The sequence below is a fragment of the Sebastes fasciatus genome, chromosome 6, assembly GCF_043250625.1.
Source record: "Sebastes fasciatus isolate fSebFas1 chromosome 6, fSebFas1.pri, whole genome shotgun sequence".
NCBI lineage: Eukaryota > Metazoa > Chordata > Actinopteri > Perciformes > Sebastidae > Sebastes > Sebastes fasciatus.
In genome coordinates, this window is record NC_133800.1 from 16,820,385 (window position 1) to 16,841,665 (window position 21,281).

General features: G+C 39.4%; 3 protein-coding genes across 5 annotated transcripts in view; 1 reads left to right on the top strand and 2 right to left on the bottom strand.

The window, feature by feature from the left end:
- The window catches only part of ssh1a (slingshot protein phosphatase 1a), a 24,661-nt gene extending 21,687 nt beyond the window's left edge, over nt 1-2,974 (bottom strand). The window contains exon 1 of the mRNA XM_074638008.1: nt 2,842-2,974. Within this exon, the coding sequence (XP_074494109.1) occupies nt 2,842-2,922 (81 nt within the window). The 5' untranslated portion in view covers nt 2,923-2,974. The remainder of the gene's footprint in view (nt 1-2,841) is intronic.
- On the top strand, nt 2,863-14,039 carry LOC141769191 (D-amino-acid oxidase-like). 3 transcript variants are annotated; one of them, XM_074638014.1, is made up of 12 exons: nt 2,863-3,010; nt 7,385-7,489; nt 9,712-9,907; nt 9,990-10,104; nt 10,507-10,583; nt 11,323-11,388; nt 11,942-11,996; nt 12,190-12,294; nt 12,375-12,457; nt 12,663-12,780; nt 12,991-13,089; nt 13,174-14,039. In XM_074638014.1, exons 1-12 carry the CDS (start codon nt 2,941-2,943, stop codon nt 13,297-13,299), a joined length of 1,215 nt encoding a protein of 404 aa, XP_074494115.1. In that variant the 5' UTR covers nt 2,863-2,940; the 3' UTR covers nt 13,300-14,039. The 3 variants fall into 3 exon arrangements, with proteins under 3 accessions (XP_074494115.1, XP_074494116.1, XP_074494117.1); XM_074638015.1 differs by lacking the exon at nt 2,863-3,010 and adding an exon at nt 5,601-5,815; XM_074638016.1 differs by lacking the exon at nt 2,863-3,010 and having other exon boundaries at nt 7,448-7,574.
- A 3-nt stretch (nt 14,040-14,042) lies between these two features.
- Nucleotides 14,043-21,281, bottom strand: part of svopa (SV2 related protein a) — an 8,058-nt gene continuing 819 nt past the window's right edge. Inside the window, exons 2-16 of the mRNA XM_074638011.1 lie at nt 20,576-20,733; nt 20,102-20,187; nt 19,917-20,015; nt 19,360-19,431; nt 19,031-19,155; nt 18,874-18,937; nt 18,661-18,786; nt 18,433-18,561; nt 18,265-18,338; nt 18,012-18,088; nt 17,542-17,646; nt 16,103-16,214; nt 15,937-16,018; nt 15,709-15,798; nt 14,043-15,619 (exon numbers count right to left, since the gene is read on the bottom strand). Coding sequence (XP_074494112.1) covers nt 15,401-15,619; nt 15,709-15,798; nt 15,937-16,018; nt 16,103-16,214; nt 17,542-17,646; nt 18,012-18,088; nt 18,265-18,338; nt 18,433-18,561; nt 18,661-18,786; nt 18,874-18,937; nt 19,031-19,155; nt 19,360-19,431; nt 19,917-20,015; nt 20,102-20,187; nt 20,576-20,733 — 1,618 coding nt within the window. The 3' untranslated portion in view covers nt 14,043-15,400. The remainder of the gene's footprint in view (nt 15,620-15,708; nt 15,799-15,936; nt 16,019-16,102; nt 16,215-17,541; nt 17,647-18,011; nt 18,089-18,264; nt 18,339-18,432; nt 18,562-18,660; nt 18,787-18,873; nt 18,938-19,030; nt 19,156-19,359; nt 19,432-19,916; nt 20,016-20,101; nt 20,188-20,575; nt 20,734-21,281) is intronic.

Consider the following 21,281-nt stretch of genomic DNA (forward strand, 5'->3'; position numbering starts at 1 on the left):
CAGAATAACTGTTGGGGAGGATGAGGGAGGACGGAGAATGCAGGAGCATGTTAAGAGGTTCGCTGTGTCTGGTGGTTTAGCACCCAAACACAGCAGATTATACCCAATCCATGTCTGATTAATCATGATTAGGATTTTCTAAAACTCACCAAATCCCCTTTGACCAAGTTTGAGATAATCTACATTTTGTATTTAATTATAAAGTGGGGGAATTTTTTCATGATAAATTAAAAATACTTAAAGGACCACTTTTTTGGATTTAGTGCCATCTAGCTGTGAGGATGCAGATTGCAACCAACTGAATACCCCTCCGCTCACCCTTTCCTTCCCAAGTGTTTCGGAAAACTACGGTGTCCTTCAGGTAACGTAAAAACGTGAAAGGCTCTCTCTAGAGCTAGTGTTTGGTTTGTCCGTTCTGGGCTACTGTAGAAACATGGCGGAGCAACATGGCGGACTCTGTGAAGAGGACCCACTCCCTATGTACATATGAAGGGCTCAATCCAAGCTAACAAAAACACAGCGATTCTTAGTTTCAGGTGATAATACACTAATGAAAACATAGTTATGAATACCATATTCCTCTTCTGCTAATAGATCCCCCTAAATCCTACAAACTTGACCTTTAAAACCACAAAATGGAACAGTTTATGTGTTCAAATTCACGAGTTACTTTGACCAAAATTGGACTCATTCAGGTCTGTCATTTAGGAACAGTGAACTGAAACTAGCCACTGTCAGGGAAAGTCTATAGCCACGGATGTACAGCTGCAGCAAGTCAAGTATACTCAGCAGAAAAAAAAGATAAATGCAATGGCACGCAGAAAAATTAGCACCATTCGATGTAAGAAAATCATTCTGCGAGAGGAGCATGTAACACTGCATGACTAGCTTTCCATTATTGTGTATTAGGTGAAATAATCTCACGCATTAACTGCCTCATACAGTAGTACTCCACCACCCCACCCACCCCGCTCACGAGTAGATGACATCATAGCTGCAGCAGCTTCCAGCCAGCTTTATCTGTCACACCTCACCACGCTGCTGGACTACACCAACCGCTCCAGCAAGACATTGAGGTACACAGATGAATCCCAGTCAAACCAACAAAACTAACTCCTTTAAATAGAGCAATGTATTTACAATGAGTACCAACCATGTATGACATTTAAGGTGTTGCACGGTTTCGAACATACTGTGGAAAAATAATGTTGTCATCTCCAGCTCAAACATTGATGGATGTAAATACACCCAGCTATATAGATTAGGGATCGACCGATATGGGTTTTTCAGGAACGATACCGATACTGATTATTAGTAGTCAAGGAGACCGATAACCGATATTTTGAACCGATATACATTTGCAGTAAAATTTAAAATCTTGGTTTCAAAAATGGGAATAACACAAAACTTTGTTGAAATGCCTTAAAGCATATGTTTAATCAAAAGAGAACTTTTCAATATTATCTTAAAATAAAAGGGCAGGGAGCTCCCAGGTTCTTATAAAGTTAAATGAACATTTTAATAAATAAAACTAGCAAAACTTAAATTCAACTATTCAACTCTGTACACCATCTATGCAGTGTCTGTATGGATTAACACAGGCCTTATATGCAGTTACATTACATTACATTACACTGGGCCTCTCTAACAGCAAGATGTGACAGGTACTGGTTTCTATTTATTTATAAAGCCCTTAACTTGCCATCATATATCACATTACATATTACTGATATTATAACACATTATGTCATGTCTGTTTCCTCTGATTTGGTCATACAGAGCAGGATAAGGTGAGCTTTCCTGTTTTATAGCTGGTTGTTAGCGCCCTCAAATGGCAGTGAAGAGAAAATACTTGCACTTGAAAGTAGCAAAGGAAGTTATCTTTGCATGATTATAGTTTTGAGGGGAGAGCAATCACTTTTTTCCTGTGCTGTAAATGTCCATAAAACTAACTGCTCAAACTGTGACTCTCTACTGAGATAGAGATATGTAAGCAAACCTTAAAGTGTAGTCTTATGGCTGTTTTTACCAGACTGTAAATCTCATACTTCCCTGTACACCAACAGGACAGCACAGTGGGAATTGACACAGAAATATTCAGTGTAATTGACTTCCTCTAATTTGAAAAAGAAACTGTAGCTCAACCAAGCCACCAGACTAAAAACATAAAAATCTCACATTTAATATGAGTAAATGAATGTGAACTTAGCATGTTTTTGGACTGCAGAGACACCATGAAGTGCCCTGTTATTGCTGTGCAGACATACACAGTTATAAAGCTGTATTAATGTCAATGTCAGCCTCTCACATCATCCCCAGCTAGCTAGCGTTAGCTACAGCTTAATACATTCATAAGGCACTTGACAAGCTCAGCCCCCGCTTTCAAATTAACACCACATTTAGCTAACAGGTGTTTTTTTTATTATGATTTAATTGTATTTAAAAATGAGAAGTGTACAGGCCTTATTGGTTTATGTGGTGACCGGCAATATCAGATTAACAGTAAAGCTAGCTACCGTTAGCTAACAGTAACGAAGCCGCTAGTCAAGGCCTATAAAATGAGGCTGGGTGACTAGTCTTGGGGTGTGAGGTATTGCGCATGCGCAGTGTAACAGAAGATGCTGTGCGATTGGCTCAATTTCAGACCAGATTCTACTGCGCATGCGTAATACCCAAAAGCTATGACGTGTGTCCAAGCCTCCTTCAATAGGCCTTGATTAACGGTGCTAATATAGCTAGCTTCAATCAGCGGGCCTGTCTCCCCGGCAACATCTCCCACATCCTCATCCTCATCCTCAGCATCGTTTTCTGTTCCACCCCGGGGAAACCAAACTGACTGACCTCCCCCGCGGTCGTGGTCGCTGTGCTGGCGGTGGACGCGGCGCTGGGTGTCGGGGACCGCTGCAGAGTGACCAACGCCATGGCTGGAGGAAGCTGTGGATGCACCGGCCGGCGCCGCTGGGCCCTGGTGAGCTGCTGCTAGCTGCTGCTGCTGCTGGTGGTGCTAACGGTACATACAAAGTGATGGATGGACGGATGGATGGAGGGAGAGAGAGAGGAGCCGTGTTCTCCTGCAGCAGGCTGGGCTGGCTGTCTGTCTGCAGGAAGTGCTGCCTTCAAGGCCCCGGACATCACCATGCAAACTTGTTACTATATAGTAATAAAATAATAATAATCACTATAAAAAAAATACAATAATAAGGCTATTCAAAGTGCTTTATATAAGACTGAAAATGCCATTTAGACAATATATATATATATAAAAGAAACAGGATTTAACAAAATAAAATAAGATTGTATAGACCTATAGAAGAAAAATAAGTTTATTACAATGGAATAAAACAGTATAGAGATATTTTAAAATGCTGTTACAGAGCACTGCAATATATGAATAACCCCACATTTGATTTAACAGAAGGCAGTGGCAAGCAGAAAAGTAAGCCAATAATAATAATAATAATAATAATAATAATAATAATTCAAATATAATAATAATAATTATTATTATTATTATAGCTCCACTATTATTATTATTATTATTATTATTATTATAATAATAATAATAATAATAATAATACAAATAATATAATAATAATATTAAACTTAATAATAATAATAATAATAATAATAATAATAATAATGGAGCTATTTATTTGTTGCTAGTATTTAGTTGTTGTTTTACTAATAATAATTAGCATTGTTGGATTTATTATTCTAGATGTTTACTTTATTTAGACTTTTTTGTGTTTTCTTTTGCTTTGTTTAGTTTTATTATTTTCTTGTTTTGTACCCTATATTTAGTTTTTTTTGTGTAATTTGTATTTTGTTTTCTTTTATATATGAATTTGGTTATATAGGTATGTAGGTAGGTAGGTAGGTAGGTATAGGACCAGCATGCACCTGAGTGGGCTTTTAAGGATAAATAAACTGGGATAAATAAAACATCAGAAACACATACATTTTGCATGGACAATGGATTCTTTTGCTCGCATAAACCACATACCTATGGTGCATCAGTGGCCCTTTGATTTAAGTTTGATCTTGATTTTTGCGACAAATGGCCACTACAAATAATAATAATAGCCAGCCCCAAATCTTTTCTCAAAAGCCCTGAAACTCTTAGGTTTTTAAAACACTTTCAACTTTGTGTCATTTATCCCCATTGGGTCCAGTCTCTCTGACTGGAGCCGATGGAGCAAAAGTTCCATCACTGAGGAAATATTGCCATCTATAGGTCCACCCTAATATTGTCATGGGGGGTTCTATGCTGCTGCTACTACTACTACTACTACTACTACTACTATGCAATTCCCCAAATACATATAATAAAGGCCTTATTGAATAAATTATATTCTGTTGGCCTAATATTCAATTGAGTATTGAAGAACACATTTACTTGACTTTGTTGGGGATCCATGATTTAAACTTAGAGCAGCCCAGATTATTATGGCATTTCCATTCCAATGTAGCAGATTTGTCAGTTTAACATTCATTCTGTGAACTCTACTCAAACAAAAATATAGGTTTTAAGATTAGTATTGCTGTTTAACAAATTCCTACCCTATCTATGTTATGTAAAGATAGGAACATTACATGTATGTCAATGTTGGTGGTGGCATGGAGTGAAAATTAGTCATCCTTAACATTTCTTGTGTAATGGTTTCAGAATGATGAAGACAGTTGGAGAACAAAAAGATACAAAATAGGATGTAGGTTCTACAGGATGATTTTCCCCCCTTGGCAACTATCATTTTCATCATTTGGGAAAAACTATCATGTTTTTCCCAAATGATGTTCATATTTTTAGGCATTCTTTTATCTCAAATGGCTTGAAAACAGACTTAAAAACAGCTTTTTCCCAACTGCCATAAACCTCCTGAACTCTGACATTTCCTCTGTCTGAGTTGAACACGTGCAATGTAAATCTACTGTTACGGACATGTGCAATAATAGTTGGTCACTTTTGTGTCACTTTTGTGCAATGTAAATACTGTAAATCTACTGTTACGGATATGTGCAATAACATATGTTGATCACTCTGTGCAATAATTATCTGATGCTGTGCAATAATTATATAATTATCTGACGGACACTTTGTGCAATAATCTGGTAAAACTGTCATCTCATCAATATACATATTGTATTGTTAAATTTTATATTGTATTATCTTTTATTTTTTAATATTTATATTGCACTATCTCTTTTTTATTGTATTATCATTTCATTAGCACCTATGGGATTGACACAATCTAATTTCGTTGTACTACACAATGACAATAAAAGGCTTGAATCTTGAATGTTTTTCCCAAATGATGTTCATATTTTTAGGCATTCTATGATCACAAATGGCTTGAAAAATAGTGCATAGCTGCCGTAAATAGGGGGGGAAAATCTTCTAATTCAAATTTATTTTTCCACTTGTTATAGTTCCAAAATGTCTTTAAAGTTAAATGTTCTTTGTTGTTTTCTTATGCAAGTGACATTGTTAAGTCAGTGAGATGTGAATTAGACTGCAAGTGGCCACACAGGCAGATGTGGACTTTGGTCACAGGGTGGCAGCGTTGAGTAATAATAGTGCTACTCCGCCAAGTGCATCATGGTCCCTCTTCCTGAAACAACCCGCGAGATTCACATCACATGATGGACAGTCATGTTTGCTTAAAAACAGCACAGTCTGTAATTGTACCTCGTTAAATGGTGAAAGAGTACAGGTTTTACATTCATTATTATCTTTGTTTGAAGGCAAAGACAGTGTATACGATGCTGTAGTCTCTCCAGGCAGTTCCATGTGGGGTTTTGTGAAAAGTGTTGAAATGTAAGTGTACTTTGTACATATCCATTGTACATTTCCAGATTATATGGTGGGTTTATGGTTGTGACGTATGTATGTAACAGGTTTTGTTTCTGTTTTCCGTATTTTGTGTATTTTTTGTCTTTATTTGAAGCCATTTTCTATAAAGGCTAACTGGAACTGTAAAATCACATGTACAGTTAACTAAGAGAACTCATAAAGATTCTGCACTCTGTTAATAATATGTAAAGGTCCCATATTATAAAAAAGTGAGATTTTCACGTTTTTTTAATTATAAACCAGGCTTAAGTCCTATATAAATACTGTGAAAGTATCGAAACACTCAATCCACAGGGAAATACACACAGCCCGTATTCAGAAACTCTGCATTTGAAACAAGCTGTCAGGATTTCTGCCCATTCGTGATGTCACAAATATACAATATTTAGACCCTTGACACAATTTTAAACGTAAACATTCTAAATGTGTCCCAGTTTATTCCTGGTTGCAGTGTATGTGAATGTCATCAGCTGACAGGAAGTACACATGGACCCAAGCTGTTGCCTAGCACGCAATTCGGTTGCAATTCCGTCAAAATGCGCTAAAACGGAGCGTTTCAGACAGAGGGTAAATACAGGCATATTCAGGCTGACAGTATGAGGAAAATAATGTGTTTTTTGAACATTACAGAATGTAAACATGTTCTAGTAGAAACACAAAATACAAGTATGAACCTGAAAATGAGCATAATATGGGACCTTTAAAGTTATGGTTAACAATAAAACTGAAACTACTAGAACCTCAAAGTAATTGTGTCCTGTGTGGCATTAAATTCCACGGGCTACATTAATATTAATATTAGTAATTAATTAGTAACTCTGTGTTGTGTGATCTGTCCTGCTTGAAGAGGGCCTTATGAGAGGAGCCAGCACGGACATTAAACAGCATTGGAGCACTCAATGATTCAGTAATGATATAAGTAACACCTGTGTGCTTGTGGTTTGTAAGTGCTTCATATAAACTCAGAAAAAAAAGTTTTGAAATTTGTGTTTGGTGGATTATTTCTCTCTTATTACAATGCTAATTGGCATTGTATTTTACATCGTTGGAAAGCCTGTTTATTTACCTTCACAATGATGTCCAACTTGTAAGGATCATGCATTTGTGGGATGAGCAGCACAGCTGATTATGTGGGTAGCGCCCAAGAAGAATATGCCAACATTTTCTGCCAATGGTAAACAGTGTATTCTCCTGTTATGCTGATTGTAGCACCAGATACCAACAGGAGAATACTCTGTTTAGCATCGGCAGAGAATTTTGGCATATTTTTCTTGGGCGCTACCCACATAATCAGCTGTGCTGCTCATCCCACAAATGCATGATCCTTACAAGTTGGACATCATTGTGAAAGTAAATAAACAGGCTTTCCAACAACAAGGCAGCAACAGAGAAATAATCGACCAAACACAAATTTCAAAACTTTTTTTTCCAAGTTTTATGTGGAGAGAATGAAGAGCTCGCAGAAAACAATGTGTGAATACATGCATGTCCACGAATACATAGTGTAACTGATAGTTGAGCTTTGAATCATAGACGCTGCTCCGATGATGAGGAGGAGGATGAGGATGATGATGCTACGTGCTGCTGCTGGGAGGTTGCTGTCTCCGCCCCTCGGCCATGTGACAGCTGGACCAGATGGTGAGTTGAGGTTGAGTCTGAGGAGTTGTGGATCAGACGTTAACAAGTCCTGCTGCAGTGGTGGCTGAAAACTAGTCTGAAGAAGGTAAAGCAAAACTTTTATGGAAATCACACAGGTTCAGTTGTTATAAATATCTGCATCCGATCTGTTCTGTTGTGCAGCCTTTTCCACGTCAGCGAGTAAACTATGATGTAGCCTTTATTTATCCGACATGTTGTCCGCTCCGTTACACACTCTCCTATTTATAGCTGCATAGTTTGTGAATGTTTTACTCAGATGTGGTTCAGGATTTGGCCAACTCTGTTAGAGTTTCTATCTGAGTTCTCCAAACAGTATTTCTAGACTATTTTCAAGGCTTCTAACTTTTTCTACTCAATATATCTAGATAGATAGATATATAGATACATAGATAGATAGATAGATAGATAGATAGATAGATAGATAGATAGTAACTTTATTGATCCTGAGGGAAATTCAAGTTTCCAGCATCACAGTTCCATAGTGTTAGTAAAAAGGCAGTAAAAAAGTTAGTAGTGCAAAGTACAAAGTACAAAAAAATATATACCAGATATAAAAATACAAGGAGATGAAGAAAACTGTTAAAACTGTATATAGTGCAGGGTAACAGCTGTGATACAGGACTATTAAAAAAGTGAATATAGTGCAGAAGAGACTGTTAAAAATGAATATAGTGCAGGGTAACTCCAGTAGCTTAGTCTAAAGACCTTATCATTATCTGTACTATGCTCCTACTACTACTACTATTACTACTACTAATAATGATAATAATAGTAATAATACATTTTGAAATAATGCATTGTTTAATGATGTAGAAATAATAACAGAATAGTAATTTCCTAATCTTCTATCCAAACTACAGCTGTCAATCGATTAAAATATTTAATCGTGATTAATCGCATGATTGTAAATGATTAATTGCACATTTTTTACTCTGTTCAAAATGTACCTTAAAGGGAGATTTGTCAGGTATTTAATACTCTTAGCAACATGGGAGTGGGCAAATATGCTTGCTTTATGCAAATGTAGGTATATAAACTCGGAGAAAAAAAAGTTTGGAAATTTGTGTTTAGTGGATTATTTCTCTGTTGTTTCAACGCTAATTGGCATTGTATTTTATATCATTGGAAAGCCTGTTTATTTACCTTCACAATGATGTCCAACTTGTTAGGATCATGCATTTGTGGGATGAGCAGCACAGCTGATTATGTGGGTAGCGCCCAAGACAAATTTGCCAAAATGCTCTGCCAATGGTAAACAGTGTATTCTCCTGTTGGTATTGACTCTCGTTTTGAGTTGTTTGGTGGATTGGATGATTGAACTCTCTATCAGTAACAAGGAACAAACAAGACATATTGTCAATTTTACACTTTATTAATTTAATGCACCGTCAGGAGCCTCAGTAGCGGTGGAAGATCCATACGCAGCCACAACAGCCTGGCACCTCGTCCTCATGCTGGTCACCAACCTGGTCACACGTTGCTGTGGGATGACGTTCCATTCCTCAACCACAATTTAACTTGCCTTATTGCACGTGCCTTATCCAGATTAGATCAACGTGGCATGCCGATGCTTGTAACAGACGCCAAATGATCACTTTAGTAGGGCGCAGCACCCAACAGGCCAGACCTGATTGGCAGCAGCTGGAGCTCAAAACAAGAGTCAATACCAACAGGAGAATACTCTGTTTTAAAGTGGGCATGTCTTTAAAGGGGAGACTCGTGGGTACCCATAGAACCCATTTACATTTACATATATTGAGGTCAGAGGTCAAGGCCTTTGAAAATGGCTACGGCAGTTTTTCCTCGTGAAAATTCAGTGTACATTTTTGAGCGTTATTGAGCTTCCTTCGCAACATGCTAGTTAGTATGATATGGTTGGTACCAATGGATTCCTTATGTTTTTTAGTTTCATATGATGCCAGTATCTTCACTCTAAAACTGAGCCCGCTACAACCTAAAAATCACAAGTTGTGTTAATGTGTTAAAGAAATTAGTGGCATTGAAACGAATTTGCGTGAACAAGTTCTTATTGCGTTAACTTTGACAGCCTAATCCAAACATAACCTATCTAGTGTATTACAATACAATACAATACAATAGAGAGGAAGATGTTGGTCTGTTTACATATACAGGATGCCTTTGTGGGTGTGTGCTTCCACACCTAACCTGTTTGGTGTTGTGTGTGCCTCATGTTAATCCAGACATGCGGGTGGCAGTGATTGGAGCTGGTGTCATCGGCCTGTCAACAGCTCAGAGCATCTATGAACAGTATCACTCCATCGTCAGCCCACTGACCATCGAGGTGTATGCAGACTGTTTCACACCCCTGACCACTAGTGATGGAGCTGCTGGCTTCTGGCAGCCATACCTCTACGATAAGGGCAACGTCCAGGAGACGTAAGTGCAGTCACCTCCACTCTCTTTTGATTTCCCACTTTATCTGCAAAAATTATAATGCTGTATTTGTCCTCACATTTAGAAAATGGAATAAAGAGACATTTGACTACTTGCTGAGCCACCTCCGTTCACCAGAGTCCATACAGATGGGTATATTCCTTCAGTCTGGCTACAACGTCTGCACTGAACCAGCCCCAGTGAGTAGCGCTGCTTTGTTCTTGGAGAACGCACAGTCAATCTGGCCTCAAAGATAAGATTTGACCTTGTTTCAGAAGCCTTTTACAACCAAGAGCAAAGGCACTGCAGTAACCTCATATAACTATAACTTCATAAATGTATCACACACCAGTACAATATCAACCATAAACACAGTCCATGAGTATTCAGCCTGACTGAAAGAAGAGTTTTGTTCACCAACACGAAGATGGATGCCTGGCTGCAGTGGTTGGAAAACAATAACAGAGAGGCCTCACTAAGGATTGGGTTTAAACTCAGACTCAGGGGTTAATTGGGACTCTTTATTGTGTGACAGCAAACGAACACAGCCAGCACATGATTAGGACATAAATGATGTGATGCTGACTTGTTTTTGATTGCAGGATCCCTCATTTAAAGATATTGTCCTGGGCTTCAGACAGCTCACACAGCGAGAACTGCAGCTGTTCCCCGGATACAAGTAGGTTTCTGTCTGAACAGCCACGAAAGCAAAACACTGAAAGACCATAAAGTAGAGCCGCACATAGTTATTTAGTTAGTTAGTTTCTGTAACCATGTCATGCCAAACATTGGACCCTTCCTACATGGGATGACAAGACTCGTAAGGGATAATGTACAGTGAGACGATCATTGTTGTGAAATAAAACCTGCTTTCGCGTCGGGGTCTTGCATGGCCCTGAAGGGGATTCTTTCACAACAATGACCCGCTAGCTGTACATTATCCCGCTTATTACACAGCCACTTACATAAGAAATCAATAATTTGACACAAAAACGGTCCGCCAGAGTCCAACATCAGAACTGCGCCCGTAGCAACCGTCTGTTATAAAGAAATAACAGACCGTAGAATGCCGTGATTGACCAATCAGAATCGAGTATTCGACAAAGCTGTGTAATAATGCTGTTTATTAACGCCCTGTCAGGGTTTATTTCACAACAATGACCGACTCGCTGTACATTATTCCTTATAAGACATCTTCCTATAACACAAAACCAAAAGAAAAACATAAATAATAAAATTATATAGACATGTACATTTCCGGTAATAAAGAGAAAGAAAGAAAGAAAGAAAGAAATTATACTAAAGATTTCTGAAATAAACTAATTGTTTTTTTCTTACTAAAAAATGTATTTCATGGTTCCCAATAAAAGATACAAAAATGTATAATAATATGTGTGTGTCTTTTCTAATATCTCCAGGCATGGGTGGTTCAACACTGCTCTCATGGTGGAAGGTAAAACATATTTACCTTGGCTGATGGATTGGTGAGTGATTTTCTTTTTTCTTATACCAGACCTTAACAAGTCCTGAGTCAAACCCAGTTAATAGATTAATAGGTGTAAGCACTGATTTGCGACATCATTTATTATACAATAAAATGATGAAAGGAAACAACCTTATCACTCTCTGTTCCTAACTGCCTCTTCGGGGATCAATATAGTTTTATCTTATCTTACATGTTCAATACATGGTTTCAGTTGAGCTAGTCTGTCTGTCTGGCTAAAATGGTTTACTATTTACTGTGTTTACCATTTGTTATCTGATATATATACCCATATTGTAAACTAAAATGATCCCACAGTGCACAGTAAAAAGTAGTGTAGGCTGGGAAAAAGGCAAATTCAAACAGCTGCAAGATGGGAATGACCTGATTATTGTCCTCAATATACAAATCCCTATACGCTATGTAATGAATGAGTGATGTCCTCATATGTTGTTTAGGATATCTTGAGTGGTTTCAGTTTAACAGAAGTCAAAAAGTGTATTTTTCAGGAGTCCTTTCTTAATAATATACATCTGGTTTTGTGTTATTCTCAGGTTGCAAAAAAGGGGTGTGAAATTTTATCACAGGAAAATAAAGTCCTTCAAGGAGGTTAGTAGAGACTTTGTAATATTATAGTTGCATATGTTTTGTTATATATTATTATGTTTTATTTTATATACATTTTTATATCTAGTCTGTATAATCATAACAGCCAGAATGTTGTATTTTCCTACTTACCTCCAGAAAGCCTCACACAATGTTATCACTATTTGTTTTCTCTTATCATGCTTCCCGTATTTAGCTGGCAGAAACTGGGGCAGACGTGGTAATAAACTGCTCTGGGATGAGATCAGGCGAGCTCCAGTCGGACCCTGAGCTCAAACCAGGCCGGGGCCAGATAGTGAAGGTGAGAGTGAACAGTTTATAACCAGCTGTAAAGGCACCATGGAAATAGTGGTTGAACCTTGTTATTCCTCTGTTTTTCAGGTGGATGCTCCGTGGCTGAAGCATTGGGTTCTTACCCACAATATTGCAGCAGGAATCTACAATTCACCATACATCATTCCAGGGTAGTGCTAGTGACACTTTAGGAACAAAGTTCTCCTGTAGTGTTTATAGTGAGGAATAGGAGTACTGTGGGTTTACAGTATCATACACACAATGCATGTTGCCAGCAAAAATTACAGTGGTTGTACTGTGTCGACCACATGGTGTTGTGTGATTTGAGATTACAGTGTTATTTTTAGACGGAAAGTTGTTTTTCTGTGTCTGCAGGAGTCGTCTGGTGACAGTTGGTGGGATTTTCCAGTTAGGAAACTGGAGCGAACAGAACAACTCCACTGACCATAAGAAAATCTGGGAAGAAGCTTGCCAGCTCGAGCCTTCACTCAAGGTGAGGTGATAAACCCATAAAAAGACTTCCTGTGTCGACTGTAATAAATGATTTACAATGAGTCTTCTGTAGTGCTAAAGTATTTAACATTTGATATATTTAGTATACTTATTCTGTAATTCAGCCCTCAAACATGTTTTTGATGAAACATTATTTTTCTGCAAAATGTCAAGCTTGAGAAAGATGATGTTTTGTTGTTACTAACTTCAGCATGCCAGGATCGTAGAGGACTGGACCGGCCTCAGGCCTGTTCGCAGCAAAGTCCGACTGGAGAGGGAGACCATACAGGCTGGTGCAACCACAGTCGAGGTAAACTTTAACAGCTCAACATGGGAATTATTAATGGGAATGTTGGTGTCATTCAACTTCTAAAGTATGGTGGCTCTCATTCAGGTGATACACAACTACGGCCACGGAGGTTTCGGACTCACCATTCACCGAGGCTGCTCCCAGGAGGTGGCGAGGCTCTTCGGTCAGATCGTGGAACAAAAAGGCAAAGGTCCAAAAGCTCGCTTGTAAATTTGTGTCCGTCAGTGTACTGATAGGTGCACTTTGAATTTCAACGTCAGTGCCTTGTATCCCATACTGCACAAGCTATCTATAACTAACATTCAAAGCAAACAGATATTCAGCATCATATACCTTTGGGATAATTACATCTCAATAAAACAATGTAATGTATGTAACTTTAAAGAGGAGACACTCCTGTCGTTCTCTTACATTATTAATTAACAGATGGCTCATTCACATGTAACAAAATCATACATAAATCCGTAGGAGATTTTATATAAAGTATATGTTAAATGGACTGTATTAATATAACGCTTTTCTAGTCTTCCAACCACTCCAAGTGCTGTACACTACATGTCAGCGCTTTACACTACATGTCAGCGCTTTACACTACATGTCAGCACCCATTCACCCATTCATTCATACTGATGGCAGAGGCTGACATGCAAGGTGCCAACTTTGCTCATCAGGATTTAATCTAAATACCCATTCACTCAGCCTTCGGGATCAATTTGGGGTTAAGTATCTTGCTCAAGGACACTTCGACATGTGACCGGAGCAGGGAATGAACCACTGAACTTACGATTTGGTGGACGACCTGCTCTACCCTCTGAGCCACAGCCGCCCTATATCAAGTGTAAATATTTTTGAACATATTGTCAGTTAATATAGAAAAAGTAGACAAATTTATTGATGATGATTATAGCTGATAAAATCCCACTGTTTAGTAATAAATAACATGAATCCACTGCTCTTTTTGAAAGATTATTTACTATTGTATCATACACATTTACATCCAGTGCATTGACAACAATCTGTGCACACACACTTAATTCAGCACTATATCTCAAACACTGGCAGGTAAAGAAATCGGCTTGTTGGACCTGAACTAGTTAATCTTTCTCTTTTTTTTTTTAACCAAACTTTGCTCAGTGTGTCACTCAGACTGGGCAAAGTCCGTCTCCACATCACCTTTGTTACAAACAAAAGCAAAGACGACAACTAAACCAGGTATTGATACATTATTTACAGAAAGACAGAATGTAACATCCTGCTAAATGAATGTGTAGGTCTAATGTGTGCACAGCCTCAAAGTCTGAGTAGAGCGAGAGACGCAGCATTTATAGACCCTTACACCAGATACTTATGTTAACTAGGTTGAGTCTACTTTGGGTGATGAAAATACTCAGATTTCCTAATACTTCAATGTTAACTTACATAATGCTGTCTTCAAATGCAGCCCAGGATCTGTGGACTCGTTCCAGTTGTGCTATAATCATGAAATATCGTCGAATGAATGATGTCACTGGTGTCATTATGCTCTGATGAAGGCATTGGCAGATTTGTCAGGTTGTGATGAACAAAATGTGTGAAATAAAACTAACACAAAAGAAAAGAACATATTTAACACAGGGTTTGGTTTAACACAGTAACTTACTGTAGGCAGTATGTCCTTTCCTTAACAGAAGTGAATCTTAAGCCCCAGACTTTATTTAATCTAATGGTCAGTTGATTTGATGATGTTGAACTGTTCCTCTCTCCAGCGATGCACATTTTATAAAGCTTGTGTATTCTAACAGACAATTTGTGTGCACAAGATGGTGCTCTTTCTTATCTACGCATTTAAGTCCCGCACTCTTATACACAGCTTTTTCAAAGGGTTGAGAGAAGCCTCTCAAACACAAGGTAGCTTTAAGGCTCTTACACTTTTATCCTCTTTATTCTCCTTTGCTTCTCTCACATTAGAAAAGAAGGATTCAAACACTTTGCTTGAAGTTTTTGAATCCTCACTTGTCCAAGAATGTTTCACGTGTCGTCCACCAATTATTTTATCAATCTTGCACTCGCGTAGGTCATTTGGTCTTTCCAGTCACCCCGTGTGCAGTTTTTCAGTGGCAAAATTGTGACAGCGATGGTGGTTGAAGACTATGTAATATGATAAATAATATTGTGCTGCCTGGCTCTCTGAAGCCACTGTGGTGCCTAAACTGAAGAGTCGTAGGATGGGACTGGAGATGGACACCGAAAGCTGCTTTTTCCAGCTTTTTTTTTCCCTCTCCTTGCCTCTTTTCCTCACTGTGGTCTCAGATGTACTCCAGCCGACATGTCCTCAGCCCTGGGAGCTGGAGCCGGAGCCGGAGGGAGGGTTACCCCCTGAGCTTTGGGAGGAGGCCCGGCCCACCATCTCCTGGCCCCATTCGCGTTGGCTGGACTCCTGCAGGCCCCGGCCTGTTGTCTCAATTGGCAGAGCGCAAGAGGCGATGGCAGCGAGTAGACAGCAGCAGCAGTACACGGAAAGAGCCAGGTACACAGAGGACTCCAACATCACCTGCAGGATGAAGCCCATGCAGGAACGAACAAAAATGAGTTGTTGTGTTGTGATGTGTTTAAATGAGTAACCTGATAGAAGGGTGTTACCTGTGCAACAAAAGGTGTAATGAGGGCACCGACTCTGGCCATGCCACTGCTCGTTCCCAGACCCAACGCCCTGGTTGCTGTTGGATACACCTGCAGAGTTTCAAAACATACTGAGCAGGCTGCCCTGGTGCTCCATCTACCGAGCTATTGATTGACCTGAGCTCTACTAGTAACTGTTTGCATTTTACACAATATAAGCAAAAACTGCACTTTGGTTGGATACCATACCTCTGGAGTGTACACATAAGCAGCCTGGAATCCTCCTGAGATGAACGCTCTGGCGATGAATATCAACACCGTCATGGATGCTCTGTAAAAGAGGAACCAGTAATGCTGGATGAATGGTGGATCCACAATTTCATGTTTAACATTCTCATCAGTGTCTGCCTTTTACCTCCCAACACAGCCGTAGAGTGGAATGATGCACATGGAGAAGACGAAGAAACAGAGTGCCATGGTCTTCCTCCTTCCCAGTCGATCGATAGCCCACAGTGTCACCAGCAGTCCTATGTGACAATTCAAAATGTTTGTAAAATATTATATGCTGGTTTGCTCTCTATTTCACAGTGCAGTAATCACACGGATGAATGTATGGTTTTACTTATTACGATGACATTTTGACAGGACATTGCAGGAAAAGCAAAGGTGTACCTAATAAAGTTAACCCATTTGTGCCCACAAATGAATTTTTTTGGCTTTTGCCCCCATTTGATAGAGACAGTGACAGCCATGAAAGGGGGAGAGAGAGTGGAGGACACGCAGCAAAGGGCCACAGGTCAGACCCAAACCGCGGGCCGCTGCGGTAAGGCCTCAGCCCCGTCACATGGGACGCCCGCTCCACCAGATGAGCCACCGGGGCGCCCCAACTAATGTTTTTTTTAGTTTGGAAGTGTTCTCTGGGCTTGCCTAAGCACAAATGTGAGACATTTTCAAAATCTGTAAGGTTTGGTTGAAAAGTGAGTTTTTCTTATCATACTATATCTAGTATTTGGGCACATGAGTCTTTTGCAACAGACTCCTTTATATTTTAGGAAAAAACAGTAGTCCTATGTGCCAAAATACTACATATAGTATGATAAGAAAATGGTTGTATCTCAGAAACTACAAGTACCTCAATAAAGTATTTGGTATCTATGAACTCATAACAAGTTGAATATCAAAGATATGCACACATATGCAGTCAAAAAATTATTTCATATGGAAAACATTTAATAAACACAATGTTAGCATTTTTCCTCATTTTTCAAAAATTCTGATTTTGACTATAAATTATAAGTGTGATGTGATTTTTCATGTAACCTAAAAATGTCAAAGTTGTACTGTTAGACACTTGCCCAAAGTACGTCCGTACCAAATTTCAAGACTTGTTTTGTCAGCAAGCTGGCATGCCAGCAGGGCCCCCCATTGTTTAATTAACTCCTTGCCAAAGTGTCCTCTTGAGAACGCTCTATTAACATTATTATTATTATGATGATTTACTTGTAAGTTATTGCTGTTCTATCAATACTCTGAAGTAATGTAGTAACAGGTGTAATATCTACATAGCATTTAGCATTATGATGACCTTTTTAATACCAAGAAATGACAAAATTACCACTTAATTACCTTTCTGCATCAACACTTACTATTGATTACATAAACAGTTGTAAATCGATGCACCGTTCACATCATTTCAGAGTACTAAACCTTTAATTACCTTCTCTGTACCAATGTTTAGTTATCTAGTAAATATAAAGTAATTATGGTACAGTGGGAAAATGTGCTGCCATATTTTATAAAGACAAATGTATTGACTGAGTTTAAGACACAGAGAACTAACTGATGTGTACCTACCTGGGAATTCAGACAAGGTGGTCCACAACAGGTCTTTGTAGTCGTCAGAGTTCAGATATTTACACTCCAAGTTGCATCGGAGCTCCCTCTGACTACCTTTGGACACTAGAGGGAGGTATAAAACAACAGAAATATATAGATAGTACACACCCAGCACAGTAACATACTGTACACATGTGTAGACCTTTTGACTTGGCACAGTAGGAAAAAGCACAGGTGTAACTAATTACATTAATGATGACTCTGCTCCATTAGTGTCATCGTAGCCGTCGTCAATGTTATCAGTTACAGCTGTGCATTCACTGCTAAGACATGTCAAATGTCTGCCATGCCATACATTTATCTCCTGGGTTCAACACACATGTCACTGAACTACAAAGTCTCTCTTATCAGTGTGGCAAATTAAAAATGTGTGTGTGTGTGTCCTTGAGTGTGTGAAGGCAGCTGTCGGTGTTGGAGCAGTGACTCACTTCCACATGCACCTCCCTCCTGAAACAGCTCTGTGGTGAGCAGCACCAGCCCGTAGTAGGAGAAGGCATTCGCAAACCTGAGGAGCCAGAGACACAGCATGAAACGATGGTGGTGAGAAACTTCAAATAAAACGCTGATTAATTTGTGTGTGCACTTTGAGATTATAATGTTTGGAGCGAGAAAGAAAAGAAAATCAGTGAGCAATGACTCAGGATGTGAGTGGGCGGCATTATCATCATTCACTCCATTTACCAAATAAACCACAGCAGAACTGTGGTCCAGCGAAAGTCTGATGAAAATAAGTCTTGGATCTTTCCACGCTCTTCCTAATTGAAAGAAACAAGACATAAACAAACATAATTGGGAGCATACGTGAATAATATTCAGAGAATTTGATGCTCTGAAGAAACTGTCTGTTACTTGTCTGGCAGCGATAAGTTTCCCGAGTGGCATGGGTGCTCCGTTCTCTGTGGCGATGCGCTTCAATGTGGCCAGAGCTTTCTCCTGGTTCCCTGTCAGCACGTCGTATCGAGCGCTCTCTGGTAGCCACTGCTCCCACCCCACCAAACAAACAGACATGACAAAGCTTTCATTTGTTCTGCTGAACATATTGCAGAAGGGTCTCCAGACTGATAACATCATACTCACAAAACACAGGATAGAGAAGATGAAGAGAGGAATGGTGGAAAGGCCAAGCAGCCAACGCCAGCCCAGAGTGGGCATCACCAGGATCGCTAGCAGGACCTCAAACACGGTGCCCAGTGCCCAAAATATCTGCAAGGCAAAATTAAATAAAATTCTGCTAGAAAAAGAGATTATGTCATGTCTGCACCATGGATGATAGATAAGGGTAGTCCATACCTCAATCAGCAAGATGCATGTAGCTCTGGACTTCATAGGCAGAAACTCAGCATACAGTGTCACCCTTATAAGGAGGGAGACACTTCACAGTTAATCCTAACTCACATTAATTATTACAGTGTCATTTGTAGAGAGATAATGAATGAGGGCTACTCACGACTGTGGGGCTCCTCCGATGCCAAAGCCCACCAGCGCGCGGAGGACGAGGATCCAGCCATAAAAAGGTGCAAATGCACTCAGCAGGCCATAGAACATGGTCCACATCACGCTCATCTTGAGACCCTGTGTGTGCATACGATCAAAACATAACAAGCGGCTGGATAAATGATGGTGATCTGATAAAGCTCTTCAGGAGAGAGTGTCTGATATTGATCACTTTCTTTCATTCAGAAAAAAAACAAAAGCTAAACATTCAACATCTATAAACTAGATCAAGTTTGTCTTACAGGAAGCAGAAATATAAACAGAGGCTTTATTAGAACTTACTGTCTTTCTGCCGTATCTGTCCGATATATTTCCCCAAAGAGATGAGCTGATCATCATCCCAATAAACACTGCCTGCATCAATGAAAAAAATGATGTTAATGGGATTGCAGCAGCTTAAACGTGACTATAATTTCACCACACAGCTGATATTATGCACATATAATGTCATGCATATTTTCACAGTTTAGACATTTCATTTTGGCGTGGGCCTCAGGAAGTCACTGAATGTGTTTTTTATTTGATTATCTTCTCATTAAAGTTGTATTAATTACATCTCATCATTCAAAGCCTCTCTATGCAACACTTTTAGTAAAATCTTCTGTTTGCTTGTTGTTTTATATGATACTCAGAAAAGTAAATCTGCTTTTGATGGTCATTCAAATCATAACATTGCAACACAAATCTAATGATGACATTAGACACCCTACTGTTTCCCACATGGCTGTCATTGCTCAGTACGAGCACTTAAAAAACCCTAAGCGCTTAACCAATAGCTATCAGGACGGTCACATAGCACTGCAAGCAAGAGCACTTTACAGACATTAGAGAGCCATTACCGATGTAAGCAGGGCCACCTCGAGGCTGGGCAGCCTCCATTCACAGTGGAGCTGAGGAGCTAAGATGCTGAGGATCATCATCTCCATAGCATCAGCCATCTGAGAGACATGTAATATATTATAACATGCACACACATACACACAGTATATGGGATGGTGTATTTTTAGTATAGAGCAGTTCTCACCCAGGCCAGACCAGTGAGGATGGAGAGTTTCCATTGAAACGTCCCAAAGCCGATGGCCTCCACGGCATCTTCTACCATGAATGTGTCTGAGAGAATGAGAAAATATTAAAAAAATTAGCAGATACAGACCTTCTCTGAACAGTGAAGAGCTTCTACAAGGAACTTGAGTTGTATACCTGAGGTTTAGAGCACTAGGTGTTGATATGTACTGATGTTGTTTCTTACATAGTGATCCAACAAGCTGTTGTTTCCTCGCACCTCTACGTGCTTCTGATGATGGTTTTAAAGTAAAAACAAAAGCTTGAAACAGCAAATATGCCTTGGAGAAACTGTTCTCTAATACAAGATATGCTTATGAGATTAATTTCATTCATGACCTTGGAAACAGATAAGGAAAATATGTTGACTGAAAAGGTGAGTATGAGTTTATTATGAAAGACAGGGTGTGTAAGCTGGAGCCCTGTCATACTGTACCATCAGTCGGATTGGCAAACTCCCGAGGAACCGGTGCTCCGTCTGCAAGCGCCACAGACTCCAGATCAGTCTGTTCTGCAATCTTGACGACCTGCTCTTTATTCTCGCCATCCTCCTCAGAGCGTGTGCTCTCACCTGTGCGACGGAAGCGAACGACACTACAAAAAAAAACAACAACAATTAAGATAAGTGTTTTTAAAAGCCCCATGAGGATTACCATCTCTACAATATGTCTGGTCGGGGGAGTTTAAAAAGTGCCAGGGCAAAGCTGTGTACGGATGAGAGTCGAAGGCTGTTGCCTAGGTGATGTGAGCTTTTTCTGGCTGGGATTTTGTGAATGGGTGGTAATATGGTCCTATGGGGGAACCATGTCAGGCCAACAGACAGCTCTGCACTTTACTGCTTGGCAAGCCTATAAAGCCTAAATACCCAGAGATATGCATGTTGTCTACAGATGGAAGGTATAATCTTCTCCCACATGTAGATAATCAATGGTTCATTAAGGATGAAACACTATAGGAGAAGTCTGAGAGTGCCAGTGATGTCTTAATCACTGTAATTACATAACATAGCCTACTTGCTTGGGAGTATCAGTGATGCAGATGAGTTGGTGAGATATCCAGAAATGTCTGTCGTGTACTGTAAACCACTATAATTTACATTTCCAGTAATACTGTAACAACACTTTCAAAATATGTCTTTTCTT